The 15,458-nt window shown below is 41.2% G+C and overlaps 1 protein-coding gene across 3 annotated transcripts; it reads left to right on the top strand.

The window, feature by feature from the left end:
* Window positions 1-240: 240 nt before the first annotated feature.
* Window positions 241-14,569, top strand: coq8aa (coenzyme Q8A, genome duplicate a). Of its 3 annotated transcripts, none has more exons than XM_028397370.1 (17): window positions 241-695; window positions 3,613-3,712; window positions 4,535-4,617; window positions 4,696-4,940; window positions 5,049-5,214; window positions 5,337-5,403; window positions 7,263-7,337; window positions 8,039-8,167; window positions 9,733-9,818; window positions 9,930-10,070; window positions 10,434-10,515; window positions 10,636-10,729; window positions 11,444-11,585; window positions 11,865-11,972; window positions 12,063-12,128; window positions 12,454-12,540; window positions 12,761-13,057. In XM_028397370.1, the coding sequence occupies exons 2-17, from the start codon at window positions 3,619-3,621 to the stop codon at window positions 13,055-13,057; spliced, it is 1,962 nt and encodes a 653-aa protein (XP_028253171.1). In that variant the 5' UTR covers window positions 241-695; window positions 3,613-3,618. The 3 variants fall into 3 exon arrangements, with proteins under 3 accessions (XP_028253171.1, XP_028253170.1, XP_028253169.1); XM_028397369.1 differs by having other exon boundaries at window positions 245-695; window positions 5,019-5,214; window positions 7,263-7,328; XM_028397368.1 differs by having other exon boundaries at window positions 246-695; window positions 5,019-5,214; window positions 12,761-14,569.
* Window positions 14,570-15,458: the final 889 nt, after the last annotated feature.

The following is a 15,458-nucleotide window of genomic DNA, read 5'->3' as shown; positions in this document are numbered from 1 at the left end:
TTTACCACAGTTTGCCTCGTAAATGCTGAAAAGTGTCCTGATTCAATTTAATTCAGGCATCTTTATGGACGACTACCCACCACTGAGCTGCGTTTTGTTTTTCTTTTGTAATGGACCAATGAGAAGCCGCGTTTTAACCACTCCTCCTGCCAACGCCAAGAAACCGACCAATAGGAGGAGAGGGCGGGAGGGACAGACCCCGGAAGCATCCAGAGCCGTGTATAATTACAGTTAGATTGGTACATGTTTACACTTTTATTCGCGGCTAAAGTAGGTCAAATCAGATTTTAAAGTTGTTTTTTGTTATGTTACAAGGAAAATCGAGTAGAATTGTAAGAGGAAATCTTATACTCTAATCAGGATAAGAGTCCGTGTGCCTGCTACAGAACAGGGTGGGCGGGGTTAGCATACCTCTCTGTGTGTCCTGCGAAGTTGGTAAATATGTTTTGACCTCGTGGTAGAGAGGGAGAGAGACAAACTGGATTAAACCCTGCAAGCAGCAGCAGCAGCAGCAGTTACAGCAGCAGCAAGAAGGGGAGGAAGGTGACTACTGCAAGCAAAGTGTGTCCTGCTGAAGATAAAAATCACCGTAAACCTGGTGTTTATATCACAGCTAAATAAAGTGCGTTTGTTTAGCTTAGCCTGCCACAGTTTGACCCCACCTGATAAGCTGAGGCTCTGCACAGCAGCTGCTGGTGAGTACCTGAAATGTTATCGCATGTTATATTTTATTATAATGCTTAAGCTACCACGGATGCACAGTAAAGTATATTTACTAATTTTGCCCTTTTAACAAACTGCTTCAACGTGCACACTCCCGTGCAGCGTGCTGACGTGACTGACATGTATGGCTGCTGTTCTTTTATACAAAACTTTACCGACCTGCACACGGAGCGGTAACATAGTCATAGTATTTGAAACAGCATAAAATGTTCGCCTGTCTAACTCAGAAGTTCTGCATTATTAATATTTACCCCCTCATGGTTTGTTATTGTTTTGATGGCAGCTGCACGCCCACGAGGAAGTTAATAATCACAGATTTAAATGGGTCACTTGAAGGTGTTTTTTTTGTGTGTGATGTTACGCCCAAATAATTGGAGTAAAACTGTAACATCTGCGACCAACGAGGACATATTAAAGCAAATTAATAAATATTGTTTTAATAGGAGGGGCCCACATACTGTATCTGTACATCATGTCCTCATGGAAACTGATGTTTTTCCTTTTGGCATAACCGGAAGTTACTCTGTTAGTGTACCCTAAAATAGTATTTTCAAGCAGTTTGAAGATATTTAAAGATGATGTTTTAATTTCTAAGTTTTAAGTTCATTACTTTACCCAAAAAACAGTAATTAAGAATGTATATATGCTCATTTAACTTGCACATGCTGGATTCTGACTATTTTGTCTATTATAGAGCCTTGATAAAGTTCATCTTTACCGCTCATAAGTTATATTAAGAATATGTCATGTAGAAAATACATGTTTGATGTTCAGTTTAGTGCCATATGATGGAATGAATTTCTCTCATTTTATTTTCCATAGCCACAAAATCCACAGATCTTTATATAAAATAATGTTAAAATTTAGAATCACAACTTTTACTTCATTAACAAGATTGATGGTTTAGATTTTTTTGCCGTTAACTGGTTTTTGATTGGCTATTGTAGTAAAACTCTCTGTGCCAGTTTTGAGTCTTGTAGGGAACGTGGTTTTATTCACGTTTGCCCTGGCTGTGGTGGGGAAGCCACTGCCCTGTAACGGGAAACATTTCCCACTTTTGGCTGTGAAGCAGCAGTAGTCATAGACAGAGATGTTAGACTGTGAGTCAGCCGTTAGGTGTAGTGAGCAGCAATCAGACTTTTGACACACACACACGCACACACTGCCTGGCTATTTCCATAGCAGTGAGACAACAGCTTGTGCAGCAGACAACAGCTGAGGCTTAGGTGTGTGTGTGTGCGTATCAGCCAACAAAGTTAGAGTGCTACTAAAAAAAATAACCTTTCCTCCTAACCTCTAATCACAAGAGAGGCTTCTTTCCTTCTAAACAGACACCCACACCCACAGTGACAACTAGGAAGTTACTCAATAGATTACACATGCCAAGGAGCAATAACTTCTTTGCAATGGTCTCAGATTTGTAGCAAAATGTACTGATAATTGATGACAGCTCTGAAAAGTTGCTGTCTGAATCACACCAGGCTCCAACATGTGCTCTTGTTCATTTAAAAAAGGACTCTGGGGCAACTGCTTATTTAAAACGTACGATTATTTTATGTGCACATTGTACCTGCAAAGTAAACATACACAGCTTGCCACACACACACTGCTTTCTAGCTGCTTGTTGTTGTGTTTGCTCCTCCTTGTGTTTCCATCTGTGATAGATCACAATAGACTGAAAGATTCAAACAATCACCTGCCAAGTATTTTTTTCAAAGTGCCTGCCCAGTTTCCAGGACTGACTTCTCAGGTGGTTCTTTATCAGAACAAAACCACCTGGCACATCAAGGTCTTGTACTTGAATGTGTGGTGCACTTCTGTGTACAGGCTTCTAGTAAAAGCAGGTTTTTGTTAAACATGCTCTTGGTCCTTTATGCTAGGCTGTCCGTCCACTGTCTTAAAAACACACAGAAGGAACAGGGATGACCTACTTAGTGACTCAGTCTTTGTATACACTCGCTCACACACACACACACACACACACACACACTGCGCTTAGTCTCTTTCAGTGGCAGCTTTTTTTCCATTGGCCCAAATCCCACCTGAGCTGTGCTGAAGCATGTTGTCACACCCATTTTACACCACCTGTAACACAATAACAAATATACACAGTAACACACTGCAGATCGTTGTGCACAGGAATGCGGCCGGAGCTTTAAACCGGAAAGTATTGAACTATGTGCTTCTTATATGTGCCCTGAATTAGCCTTTAGCGTTAGCTAGCAGGGATTACAACTGTCAGAGTTTAATAATAATGGGCCAACTGTTATTGTTACGATGGAAGGTGTAACGATTTCAGTAGACTTTAATAGAAAACAATCCTACCGTCCCGTCAGTTGCTGAAAGTAATGGGGGGGGGGGTGTGACTGCTAGCCTCGCACATGAACCATACTCATGCACACACATTCGCACATGCACAGAAATAGCTGGAAGATTCATGTAGCAGTCCCATCATCTTGTTTCAAGAGACATTTTTACATCCAGTCCTAGAGTACACACACACACATTCACAGCTTTTATGCACAGCGTTCGCCTTTGCTTTCTTAATGTGTGTGTGTCCGTCCAAACAGAGATTGGAGGTCGTGACTATTTTTAGACAAAGTATTAAAGTCATCCCAAGATGTGGTGACAGCTGTGTATGTTTCTGTTTGAGGCACAGAGTGTGTTGACAACAGATTGTATTTCTATCCTTGTGCCCTCCTGTCAATTGGTGCCCTGCTTTGTTTCTGTGGGCTTTTTTTTTTTACTTTCCTGGCAACTTGAAATTGCAGATTTGGACACATCACTGTGTCTTCTGTGGCACCAGGCTGACTACATATGTCTCTGATGGTATCGTTCCCCTTTACATTTCTCCATCTTCTTCTTGTCCTCCTCTCTCTCGGTCTGTAGTCCATCATGGCAGGTGATATGATGCTGTTGATGCGAGGCTTGGCTAAATTGAGCCAGGCGGTTGTAGAGACTCAGAATAATGCTCTGCGCAGTGGCACAGGTGAGTTTGCTTTCCAGTTACATTTTTCTACAAGTCATTGTCACTTTATGGAAATAAACGATTCTGCATGCTATCCTGCTTACTCTATAATTGCTGGGTTTAGCTTTGCCCTGTAGCAGAGTATTACTGTATTACTGGTATTTCAGCTGAATTAAAATATTATGGGCAGCAGTGGCGCAGAGGTAGAGCAGGGTTGTCCAATAACCGGAAGGTTGGGGGTTCGATCCCAACTCCTCCCAAGACATTTTACCTGCATTGTCTCCAGTGCACTCACTGGTGTGTGTCGCTCTTTGCTGGGCTGCCTTAAGCGATTTCCCTGATAGGATTATTAAAGTATTAAAAAAAAAAAAAAATATTAACCCTCCTTTACATGGGACACTAGCACTGTTATTTGTGTCTGGTTAGCAAAAGGGCTAGCAAGAAGGAATAATATTAATATTAATAATTAATATTTCTTTCTATTTGTAGCCTGTTATTTAGCGTTTAACTGTTATCATTCAGCGTTACATTCAGCTATTTGCTCTGAAAAATAGTGGTTCCATTGGAATCTGAAATAATTTGTGACAAGTTAGCTGTTAAAGATTTTTATAAGAAAAAGCAAAAAGGCTAGCAAAGGTCTTTTAAGCAGGAAAACTGTTTATTATCATGTGTAAACTGCAGCCTATCATATAACCTATGTAAATATATATATATATATATATACACACAAAGTCACAAGGCTGTTATTGTCTTCTAATCTGTCCCATTGTTGCATGCATCTCAATGGATCTCACTGCTAAAGATAAACCTTAATAATCGTTTCATCTGATATTTTTAACCTAGCAATCCCGGGCGTCGGTGCAGCTGTCCAAAGTGTCCAGTCAGCTGCAGAACAAGGCCTGTCTGCCGCCATGATGAAAATGCAGGTTTGTGTCTAAATACTGTCGTATATAGCATGTGTGTGTAGTGCACATGTGTCTATGAACATTTATCTCGCATTGCAGGAGATGTCTGGTCAGCAGACCTCCTCATCAGAGTCAGAGTTTGACTTCCCTCAGGATGACGGCACGTTCACAGCTTCAGAGTTCAGGGAAGAAGGTGGGGACTTCTCAGGAGATCGAACAGGAAGCGGTGACGATGCAGCAGCAGGGTCACAGAATGTCGGTGCAAAACAGTCGCCGTTTGAAGGATATAAAGATCCCAGCAAACAGTTTAGCGGACAGACCAGATCATATCACCAAGATGCCAGGTATGAAAAGTCTCTTATTCAAAGTATGGTAAGTTTATGTTGGTGTTTTTAGCAGATAAATGTTTTTTCATGTGGCAGGTATTTCGTGGGACACCATCACCTCTACAGCTACAGTCTCAACAGACATGTGTGGAAGCAGCTTTACTCACAGCACCCAGTAAACCAGCTCAGGAGTTACCATGAGGATCCATCCACAGTGGGAGGGCTGACAGCAGAAGACATAGAGAAAGCCAGACAGAGCAAGAGGGAAGAGACAAGACCACACAAACAGATGGTAATTCCTGCTCCCTTATTGTGTATTCTCTAAAGCCAAATGCACATACAGTATGTACTGATGTCAACACTTACATTTACTTTGAATACAAAGTAATAATTATTATATTCTGTCTTCTTCAGTTAAGTGAGAGAGCCAGGGAGAGGAAAGTGCCTGTGACCCGGCTTGGCAGACTCGCCAACTTTGGAGGTATTGTTTGTTACTGTTCCCTGAATCTGGGGTGATTAATTGGCTGTTGATCTATCTGTAGTCAAAAGTAAATGGACACCATGTTTAACTATAGGCATTGAAAAGCACAAGACAAAACCAGAGTCGGTGAATTTGCGATCTTTAGTCAGACTGTAACCATTTGAGCTGTGGTTAGTAGGGGCAGAGCAGCAACACATAAGGACAGCACCCCTTAATTTATATGTAGTAGTGTGTATTTATTGTGTCAACCACCACAAAAAGGAAATTAACATACAGAAATGTAAAAATAAAATGGAAATACTTTATTCATCCTAAGCTGCAACATGTTTTCAAACTTGGAAGGTGCAAATAAAACACTTAGAGAAATTGGGTCAAGTGTTGCCAGCCATTGTTAATGGTGTTGCTGATCAGATAAAAATATACCCTGTTAGTCAGGTACAAGGTTAAAGGAAAGACAGTAATAAAATCTGTGGGACTTTGAACAGCTGAAACTGTTGTAAATATGAAATTTGGTCATGAAAAATATAGAATATTGAGTTAAAAACAGGTTTATCTCCTGTAATCTGAAGTCATGATCTTTACAGGATGTTTTTCAAAGACGTTCACTCGCATCGTGAAAAGCTGACAACAAGCCTCACGTGTAGTTTAACATGACTGATCAGAGCTTCATTTCAATAGATGATAGATAGGTTAACAGGTGGCACGGAGTTGCTGCTGGAGTCAAAATTGTAAAGGAGAACATAAGGTGAACACCTGCAGCAGAATTTAGCTGCACCTCTTTCCAAACAAGTTACATAGAGATGCAGCAGGTACATAAGAGATGATTCAGCATGTTGACTGTGGTAACATTTAGAAGGTGTTGAAAAGGGGAGGAGGGGGACATGTTGGAGGAAGGTCCTGTCCTTCATTCTGCTGCAACGTGTTCTTACATAGTTCTGCATGTTTCATATCTATTAACAGCTGTGAGGGCAGACTTCAGGCACATCAAGTTATTCATAGTAACAAAAATCAGATTGGCACGTTTCCTGGCAGCGGCAGTTATTATAGCAACCTCGCTGGGTCGTCTCCTTACTTTCTGGACCACATATTTACAGTACAGGAATAAGCTTCTTAGTGTGCACGCGGCAGTAAACACATCGCTGCGCTGTCGGGCAAATGATGGACAGACACTTGTGCGTGGTGTGGAAAAATATCTGTCACTCGGGACGCGCTGCGGGAAATGCTGATCTCTCTTTAGCTGGGAGTTGCTCACGCTGACATCACACAGATGTACAGATAACATGATGCTGTTTAATTCTCTCCGTTTTAAATAACGGGAAATAAAATAAAATAAAATAAAACATTTATGTAGAAAATGTGGCCAACCTGTTCCCAACTATAGAGGTACAAACAAAGTTCTTGGCAATAATAAGTCGACTTGTATACAAGACACTGAAGCACATGCTGTCCCAGTTTGTCCATCTACCGCTGCATCTCAGATTTGCTGCTTCATAGACCGCTGACTAACTGATTATGTAATGCTAGGTTATGTAAGGTGGAGGCTCCACTCAGAGCAGCCTGATCATAAACAGACTTCATCTCATGCTTTTATCAGAGGGTTTACCTGCTTTTTATCGCGCTCATATTATGTGTTGAATTATATTATATTTACACACTAGAGCATTATTGAAATGTCCTGACAGGTTTATAGCAAAGGTCCCATTAGGCAGCCGTCAGTTAATGCACTGATTGATCCGCTAAAAGGATGTTGTTACAACATCACTGCAACACTGTGTACTTTTCAAGTTTGTGTTTGCCTGTCTGATAAAGAGGGAGATTGTGTAATTTGCTTTGTTTTTTTATTTGTGTGTTTTCACCAGGTCTGGCTGTAGGTTTGGGTATCGGAGCCCTGGCAGAAGTGGCCAAGAAGACCATCAGACAAAACGGTGCTACAGGTTACCCACAAATGCATTCCTCTGACACATACTTTTATATGTAAACAACCTAAGTGTATATTATGCTGTATGTAAGTACGCAGACCTTGTCACAGGGATATGCTTTGGCAGGTTTTGTCTTGTTATTCAATAGCACTTCTGTCAAAGCTAACATTTGTTCTCAATACCCGTCCCTCATGCATGTTACTGCATGTTATATGCTTTTCCCATGCCAACATAATAAATCAGTAATTTGGCCTCCTCCTTTACCACCAAGCCTTTCCAAGAGACATTCCTGCTCAGCTCCTGCTAATCCTAAAACGCAGGCTAAGCTGAAGCAGAACGTAAGGGCGTAAATCTGTAGCATTTGTTCGTCTGTTTATCTGTATTTATCTTTGTGTGTGCGCTTTAATCCCGAGAAGGACACACTGGACACACTTGTGTGTGTGTGTGTGTGTGTGTGTCCAGTGTGTGTGGTAAATCTTTAATAAAGCCTCTAGAGGCAGTTACTAAAACACACTACCTGACGACCTACTGACCAAGTACACTCAGTCACACTCCTCCCTATGTGGGTGTAAGACACAAGTACATACTGTGTGAACAAGAATCTAAGCTACACATATTTTGTGAGTGTCACCTATACGTATTTAAAATGCTAGTAGATCAAACTAAGGTTGAACTTAGTGTTGAGACGTGTTTTTGTGCTTTTTGTGTTTCTTCAGGTGAATCTAAGAAATCAGTTTTGGACTCCAGCCCTTTCCTGTCCGAAGCTAATGCCGAACGCATCGTCAGAACCCTGTGCAAAGTCAGAGGAGCTGCGTTAAAACTGGGACAGATGCTCAGCATTCAAGGTCAGGAACGGACACATGCACACTCACTGGTTACTGGGTATAAATACTGAAATGCAGAGACAGGGATGTGGAGCATTTTTTAAGCATATAAGCTGTTCTGTTGGGCTGAAATAAACTTTGCTTCTGTGGAAATGGGTCAACTTCATCTTCAAAACTTTAAAACAACTTAATCCACCCAGAGTGTTGTGATGTTAGCGATTTCTGCGTCCTAACCGGTTGAATGGTGCTAGACTAGTGCTCACCTTGTGGTGCTCAAAGCACCAGTGGCTGGATTTGTTGAGGAACATTATGGGTTTGGGGCAGCACTGTTGCCTCACAGCAAGGTGTTTTTAGTCCTCTTATTATAGTCTGGCTCCTGCACAGTAGATGCTTTTGCTCCAGCCCAGTGATTTTTGTCAAAGGATTATAGTCAATTTTAATCAAAGCATTGAACCAGGCTGTTGACGGTCACCTACAAATACTAAAAAAATGAATGCTCTCGATAACCATTTTGCACCTTTTGCATCTTTCTCTCTGTCTCTTACTCTTTCTAAGTATATATATATAAAAGGAAACTAGTCTATATTTAGCCCAGTAGTAGTAAGAAATCTGTGAAAGACATCCTTACCAGTACAAGATAATACGGCAGAGGAAGGCCAGGCAGCTGTAAACATTCTTGTCCTCAGTTCATATAACTGGTCAGGTAACAGCCGTAAACACATCGTCACAATTTTGTTTATCACTGTTTCCCGGCTGCCCGACCTTGCAAGGTGAACTCTTCCTTTGGCATTCTGTGTACCGAGCTGTGCACACATGAGAGCAAACTTTGCACCGTCTATTAAATATAATGAGTAATAACAGAGTCTAGGACACTTGTTGCCAAGGGTCTAATTAGGTTACATTACAGTCAATCTGACTTTGTGTGCATGTGTGTGGTTACTGGAAGGACTGGCACAGCCTTACTCAGTCTCTAAAGTGGTGGTTCTTCAATCATAGGTAAAGAGATCGTGTTAGTCTTCTGTAGCTGGAAGTATGTAACCTTACTGCACCTCCCAGAAAGAATATATAAAAGATTGAAATATACTATTTATAGTCTGGCTGACAGGAGTAAAGAGAATCTGGAGGATAGAAATGACTGCAAAGCTTTGTTCACTGCTGACATTTATCTGGTATGGCAGGGATGCCACTGTGGATGGATAATAGTCTGAACAGCCTTTGTACAAATAGTGTTAACCTTGAGCAGTCTGAAAGTATTTTTCAAAGATAATAACTGATTCCTAATACCAGCAGTGTCAGCCAAGCCCATCGTAGTAGCTGCCAGGCGGTATTAGATTCTGTTTTGTTGTCCAAGTATTAAAGTCTGGGATCTTTGGTTTAACTCAACATAACAAGAGGCCTCATACAGGACCTCCTTGTGCCTATGTTTAAAGTGAAAGGCTTTACTTGTTTATTCTGATGTCCTCTAACACAACATCTTGCTACAATTGATTACAATTCTACAACAAAAATAGCAGAAAGGACAGATCTGTTGCACTGCTTCTCTCTGCACTTCAGACGAGTTATTTGTGTGTGTGTGTGTGTTTCAGATGATGCATTCATCAACCCTCAACTCGCCAAGATTTTTGAGCGTGTAAGACAGAGTGCTGACTTCATGCCAATCAAACAAATGACAGTAAGAGCCTCTACTTTCACAGTTCATTTTAACCGTGCCAGTCATGCATTACTTTTATTAATTTCTAGCCATGAAAATATACAAGCGGCAGAAATATTGCTTCATCTACAGAAAGCGCTCAACAGTGATTTGGGTCCCAATTGGAGGGACAAGCTGGAATCATTTGAGGACCGTCCGTTCGCAGCAGCGTCCATTGGACAGGTGCATCTGGCGAGGATGAAGGATGGCAGGGAGGTGGCCATGAAAATACAGGTCAGGATGAGGACACGCGGTAATGAGTGTGCATAGTACATGTTATGAAGATAAACACTGTAACTCGAGGGAGTGTTTCTTTTTCCCCTCGAACTCAACCACACATAATACGATCAGTTTGTTTTGGTTTACAGCTCAGGCCTCAGTCAGTGTAAAAGTTCTGTGGTTTCTTCCAGAGAAACTAATGTTATTTCATGCTGTTACAGAATAAAATAGTCTAATTATTGTATGTTTGTTGATGTTGTTGAGATAATGTCTGTAACAGAGATAGCAATAAAGTGATAATAAATGCATAATCAATCAATGTTTCCCCATTTATAATCATATTAACACCAAACTATTTCCCTCTCTGTTTGTCTTCAGTATCCTGGTGTGGCTCAGAGTATCAACAGTGACGTCAACAACCTGATGACAGTGCTTAATATGAGCAATGCGCTGCCTGAAGGTGCAAACTCCCAGAAACTCACACACACACACACGCACACAGCACCTCTTCGTCATCTTCACCACCTGTCCCAGTGACATAATTGTCTCCATTTGTCCCCATTTGTTTGTGTCTCTGTAGGTCTGTTTCCAGAGCATCTCATAGATGTAATGAGAAGAGAGCTAGCGCTGGAGTGTGACTACATTAGAGAAGCCCAGTGTGCAAAGAAGTTCAGGTATCACGCTGCACATGTCTGATGGTCACAAATTCTTTTTACCAAATCATAGATTCACATGTTTTACTAGGCATCATTTGTATCTGGTGAAAAAGCAGCTGCTGCAGATGTGGTTTCATATGTAAGAGGGTCTGTTTTTTTAGTTTTTTAGCCATTAATTGACAGTGGGGTCATGCACACTGGAACTGAACAAGTGAGGATCTATGCTACCCCAAACAATGGAATATTCTTAACACCTTATCTAGTATTTATGTTTCCTAAACCTAATCTAACTAAAGTCTTTAAAGTACCGTACCTGACCTTACCTGCTTTAAATGTAAATTCTGTTCTCTGTCGGGTGTAAATTGACTCCATAAATACACTCCCAGATTGCCAGCTGTGTTCTCCAAACTTTCTAAAAGCAGGATTAGTTTCTTTTTGGAACTATGTTAAAATCAGCTCTAGCTGGTTTGTATACTTGATACTGCCTTAATGAATGGACTGTGCGGTCTGGCTCCCTTATACAGTGTGCATAATAGCACTGGCACTCTTAATACACTCAAATTACATGCACATAGATATAGTTAGTTTATTCTGTTCCACTATTAATAGTTCAGCTATTGAGTTCAAGGTCAGAGCAAATGCAAAATCTAGCCAACTGTTTATAGGTTTGTTTTACTCTTTATGGACTCCCTGTTTACTTAACCTGTCATTATGTGCATTTGTCTGATTTAGGGAGCTGCTGAAGGATGATCCGTTCTTCTATGTACCGGAAGTAATCGAGGAACTGAGCAGCACCAGTGTCCTGACCACAGAACTTGTTTCTGGTTTTCCCTTGGACAAGGCTGAGAGCCTCACACAGGAGCTGAAGAACGAGGTACAGATGTCAGAGCAGACAGAGGCAGGGATCAATAGATGTTTAGCTGACTGATAGGTGCATTCATGTGAGGAGCAGTATGTTTGGTAATGTGTTCATAGGGGTCAGTGCATATCAAAGAGTGACACACACCCTCTTTGTAATTGGTAAAATGGGCAGATGAATGGATCGGTGTGGTTAAACGGGGTCATCAAGTGTGTATTCATTAATTGATCTCACATATGCCAAGCAAATGATCTGTAATATCTCTTAACATCAATAACTTTGTTTCTGTCTTAGATCTGCCAAAACATCTTAAAGCTGTGCCTCAGAGAGCTGTTTGAGTTCAGGTACATGCAGACTGACCCAAACTGGTCCAACTTCTTCTACGATCCACAGACACACAGGGTGAGTCCGACTGTAGAGTCACTGCAACTACAATTAAGCATGATGTGATATTGACAGTGAGAACTGAAGGGTACAAAAATGACTCATTAGGTGGCGCTGTTGGACTTTGGAGCCACAAGAGGATTTGATCAAAGTTTCACTGATGTCTACATAGAGGTAAGACGAGACAGACAGTCACTTATTATTCATTATTATTTGAACACGGTGAATTAATATACAGTTTTATCTTTGTGTTGGCTGCACATAATGGTTTTTTTTATACCCACAATTTACATCACTGATTACTAATGTTAATTAAGGATTTTCCTACATACAGAATGAGGGTTTCTAAGAAAAAGAAACATTGGTTTAATTATTCATCTATATCAAATTAGAGGTTATTAACAAGCTGTAATCACCCATGGCATATTAATTCTTGACAAATATTCAAATTCATGTCTTGGATGGAGAATGAAACATTGCATGTGTGACCTGTTTGTAGATAATCCGTTCAGCTGCTGAAGGCAACAGAGAGGGAGTTCTTAAGAAATCTATTGAGATGAAGTTCCTGACTGGGTATGAGTCCAAGGTAATTATCTTATTGGTTTTTTTTTCTGTCTCCAAACATAGCTGCGGGTTTTCCCCTTTAGCTAATTCAAACAATATGCAGCCATTTTTCTTATGGCTTTGTTTAAATTGTCTTAAAATTTAAGTGGTTGATGACGAATATGACCTGGATGACTGAGAATCTTTATCATCAAGTGGTGGAGTTGAGTTTGTAAGCGGTGTTTTCATGTCCTTCTGCCCAGCCTATGGTGAACGCCCACGTAGATGCAGTGATGATCCTCGGCGAGGCCTTCGCTTCGACAGAGACCTTTAACTTCGGCTCCCAGTCCACCACCGAGAGGATCCACAACCTCATCCCTGTGATGCTTAAACACAGGCTCACCCCACCTCCAGAGGAGACCTACTCACTCCACCGCAAGATGGGCGGCTCCTTCCTCATATGCTCCCGTTTAAACGCTCAGCTGCAGTGTAGGGATATGTTCGACGCAGCTTACCAGAAGTACTGGGAGGGTCGCACTCCACCCTCTTCCTCATCCTAAACCAATCTGCCATTTAAAAAAAAATTTTTTTTTGATGGACCGGACCCGGGGCCAACAGCAAAGGGCCCATCTATGATGAGATGGGGTGTGAGGGTGCAGAACTGCCAAGCAGAGGCCATGTTAACCCACCCTGGACTGGTCATCGAGCACCAGCGTGTCTCTTTTTTTGGCAACCAACTACAATAAGCTTCTGAAAGACCCTTGTACGTATTTACAGCTTCTGTTGTTTTAGTATAAAAAAAGGGTGCAGCAAGAAGGCATCTGTGGTGTTTAAGGCCAAAGTTGTGCTTCTATTATGGCTCAAAATGGACAGATGGAAAAGTATTTAGTAGGTGAATCAAGGCGGACAAATTTAAAGACAAATCGTTTTTGTGACGTTTGTATTGCCGTGTTTTGTCAAACATTTAGATAAACATAACGACTGGCCAGTTTGCCGTTAAATTAAAAAGCAATCAGTGGTAAATCATGTAACATTGACTGTATCAAGATAAGAAACTCTTCATTGTAAGTGTCTGAGCAGCATGACTCTCAGTATTGACTAGGACCAACGTGTCTACGTCACCAATATACAACCTGTGTAAATGCAAATGTATTGTGTCAGATTTGATGAGAACAAAATAGTTTAGAGCCAAAATGTTGCCAATTTAGCTGTTTTAGAGAGTGTGACAAACTGGTATTTGTCTGATGTTGCACATACTGTAGTATCAGTGTAGGCAGAGACTCACAGTACTCACTGATACTATTTCAGTTTCTGTTTATAGCTTTGAGGAGATTCCTAGAGGGCGATTTCACGGGCATACCATCGGACAAAACGGTCAGCAGTAGTTATCTGGCCTTTCAGGGGGTTCTTCAGATTTGTCCTCGGTCAGATTTATCAATGAATTCCAATTTCTTACTATAGCATTTTATAGCAACGTGCCTCAGATATGCTATTCTATCCAGCATAATTTAGTTTTGCTTTTTTTTTTTTTTTAGCGTCAACGCTTGAGTTTCTTTTTGTCAGCTGTTAGTAAGAAAAGGTTAAGATGCTATAAAAAAAAGAAACCACATGGATTTGTGTTGCCGTCTTTAAGATAAGGTGTGATAGGACAGTGCAGCGTAGGTCTTAAAGGCCTGAGCATAGTCATGAATGTTAATGAACTACCAGAATGAGGGGGGGGGGGAGAAAAAAAGCTTTTTCTGATAACGCACAAAATCAGCTTGTGGGCTCATCTTCTAGCTTCCACAATTCTGTAATCTCACCGCACCTCCTCAGGTGAAGAATCCTCCCGTCACCTGGCTGTTGTTGTGTGACTGCGAAAGTTCCCTGTGCTCTGCTGTGTGTGAAGACAGTTATAATAGTGTCTGGTGTGGAAACCAAGGGAAAAAATAATACAAACACGGTGCCTGTCATTTACAGCAGAAGGTTTTCCGCTAGAAATCTTGACTTTATATTTCATATCAAGCGAGAGGATGGTTTAAATTTTATAATGAAAATGCATTCTTAACTTGGAATAAAATATTTGAAAGGAGTATATGTTTGCAGTAATTATGTTGTATATAGACTGTGAGACAAAGGCCCTGTGTCACACTGGAGAAAGTTAATCCAGCTAGAGTAGGATTGTATCTGGATAGTCTTTAAGCTGGATACGTCAGACCTATTTTCAAATCTGGCTATCACACACACACACGTGTCTGCACTCAATCCGCCTTAATTTGGCTTCCAAACCACTAGGTGGCGCCTCGTAATATACAGAGTCTGTTCAGGTCGCGGTAGTACCGTCTATGTGCATGTGTCGTGCATTTTTTTTTTTTTGTCCTGTGTCGCTCGTTCCTTTGTTGTTTTTTTCGGTTTAAAAAGCAGTTTATTCCTTTGTAGCCCTGTGGAAAATAAACTCGGGGCAAAGCTGTCGTAGTCCAACGGTTGTTTACACGACACGGACACTGTCCCTGTAAACTCGGAAGTATCACATCACTAGCCGGATTCTCTAGCTGCATTTGCGTTCAGACCTGAGCCACATTTGAGCCAATCCGGCTAGATCCACCTCCGAGAGGTGGATTGAAATCAAGTTGGATATAGCCGGATTTGCGGTATTCACACTCAGAAAATCATATCCAGATACGGCCCGAATCCTGCTCTAGCCGGATTGATTTCCCCAGTGTGAACGGGGTGCTGGCTGCAGGCCTGTCTGTCATTATAATGCACGGTTATTTAAAACATTGAAAATAGAGTATGGAGAGTAGAGGGGTCGACTTCCTTATTTAGCAATGTCTTGGCCTGTGAGGGAACTGGCAATGAGCCTGGGAAAAGAGTGTATACACACACACAAATATTCATAGAATGTGAACACACACTCACACTTACGCACATACACACAAATAAATCATGCCAGTACCCATGCACACAGTAAAGTTCACATAG

This window comes from Parambassis ranga, chromosome 24 (genome assembly GCF_900634625.1).
Source record: "Parambassis ranga chromosome 24, fParRan2.1, whole genome shotgun sequence".
NCBI lineage: Eukaryota > Metazoa > Chordata > Actinopteri > Ambassidae > Parambassis > Parambassis ranga.
Note: the sequence above shows the minus strand (reverse complement) of the source record. Positions and strands in the feature narration are given on the sequence as shown.

Excerpts from the sequence above, each read along its gene's own strand:
- coq8aa (XM_028397368.1), top strand. The coding sequence starts at position 3,619 with ATGGCAGGTGATATGATGCTGTTGATGCGAGGCTTGGCTAAATTGAGC. Across the intron at positions 3,713-4,534 it reads TGCTCTGCGCAGTGGCACAG|CAATCCCGGGCGTCGGTGCA; the intron begins GTGAGTTTGCTT and ends TTTTTAACCTAG. Across the intron at positions 9,819-9,929 it reads TGCCAATCAAACAAATGACA|AAAGCGCTCAACAGTGATTT; the intron begins GTAAGAGCCTCT and ends CTTCATCTACAG.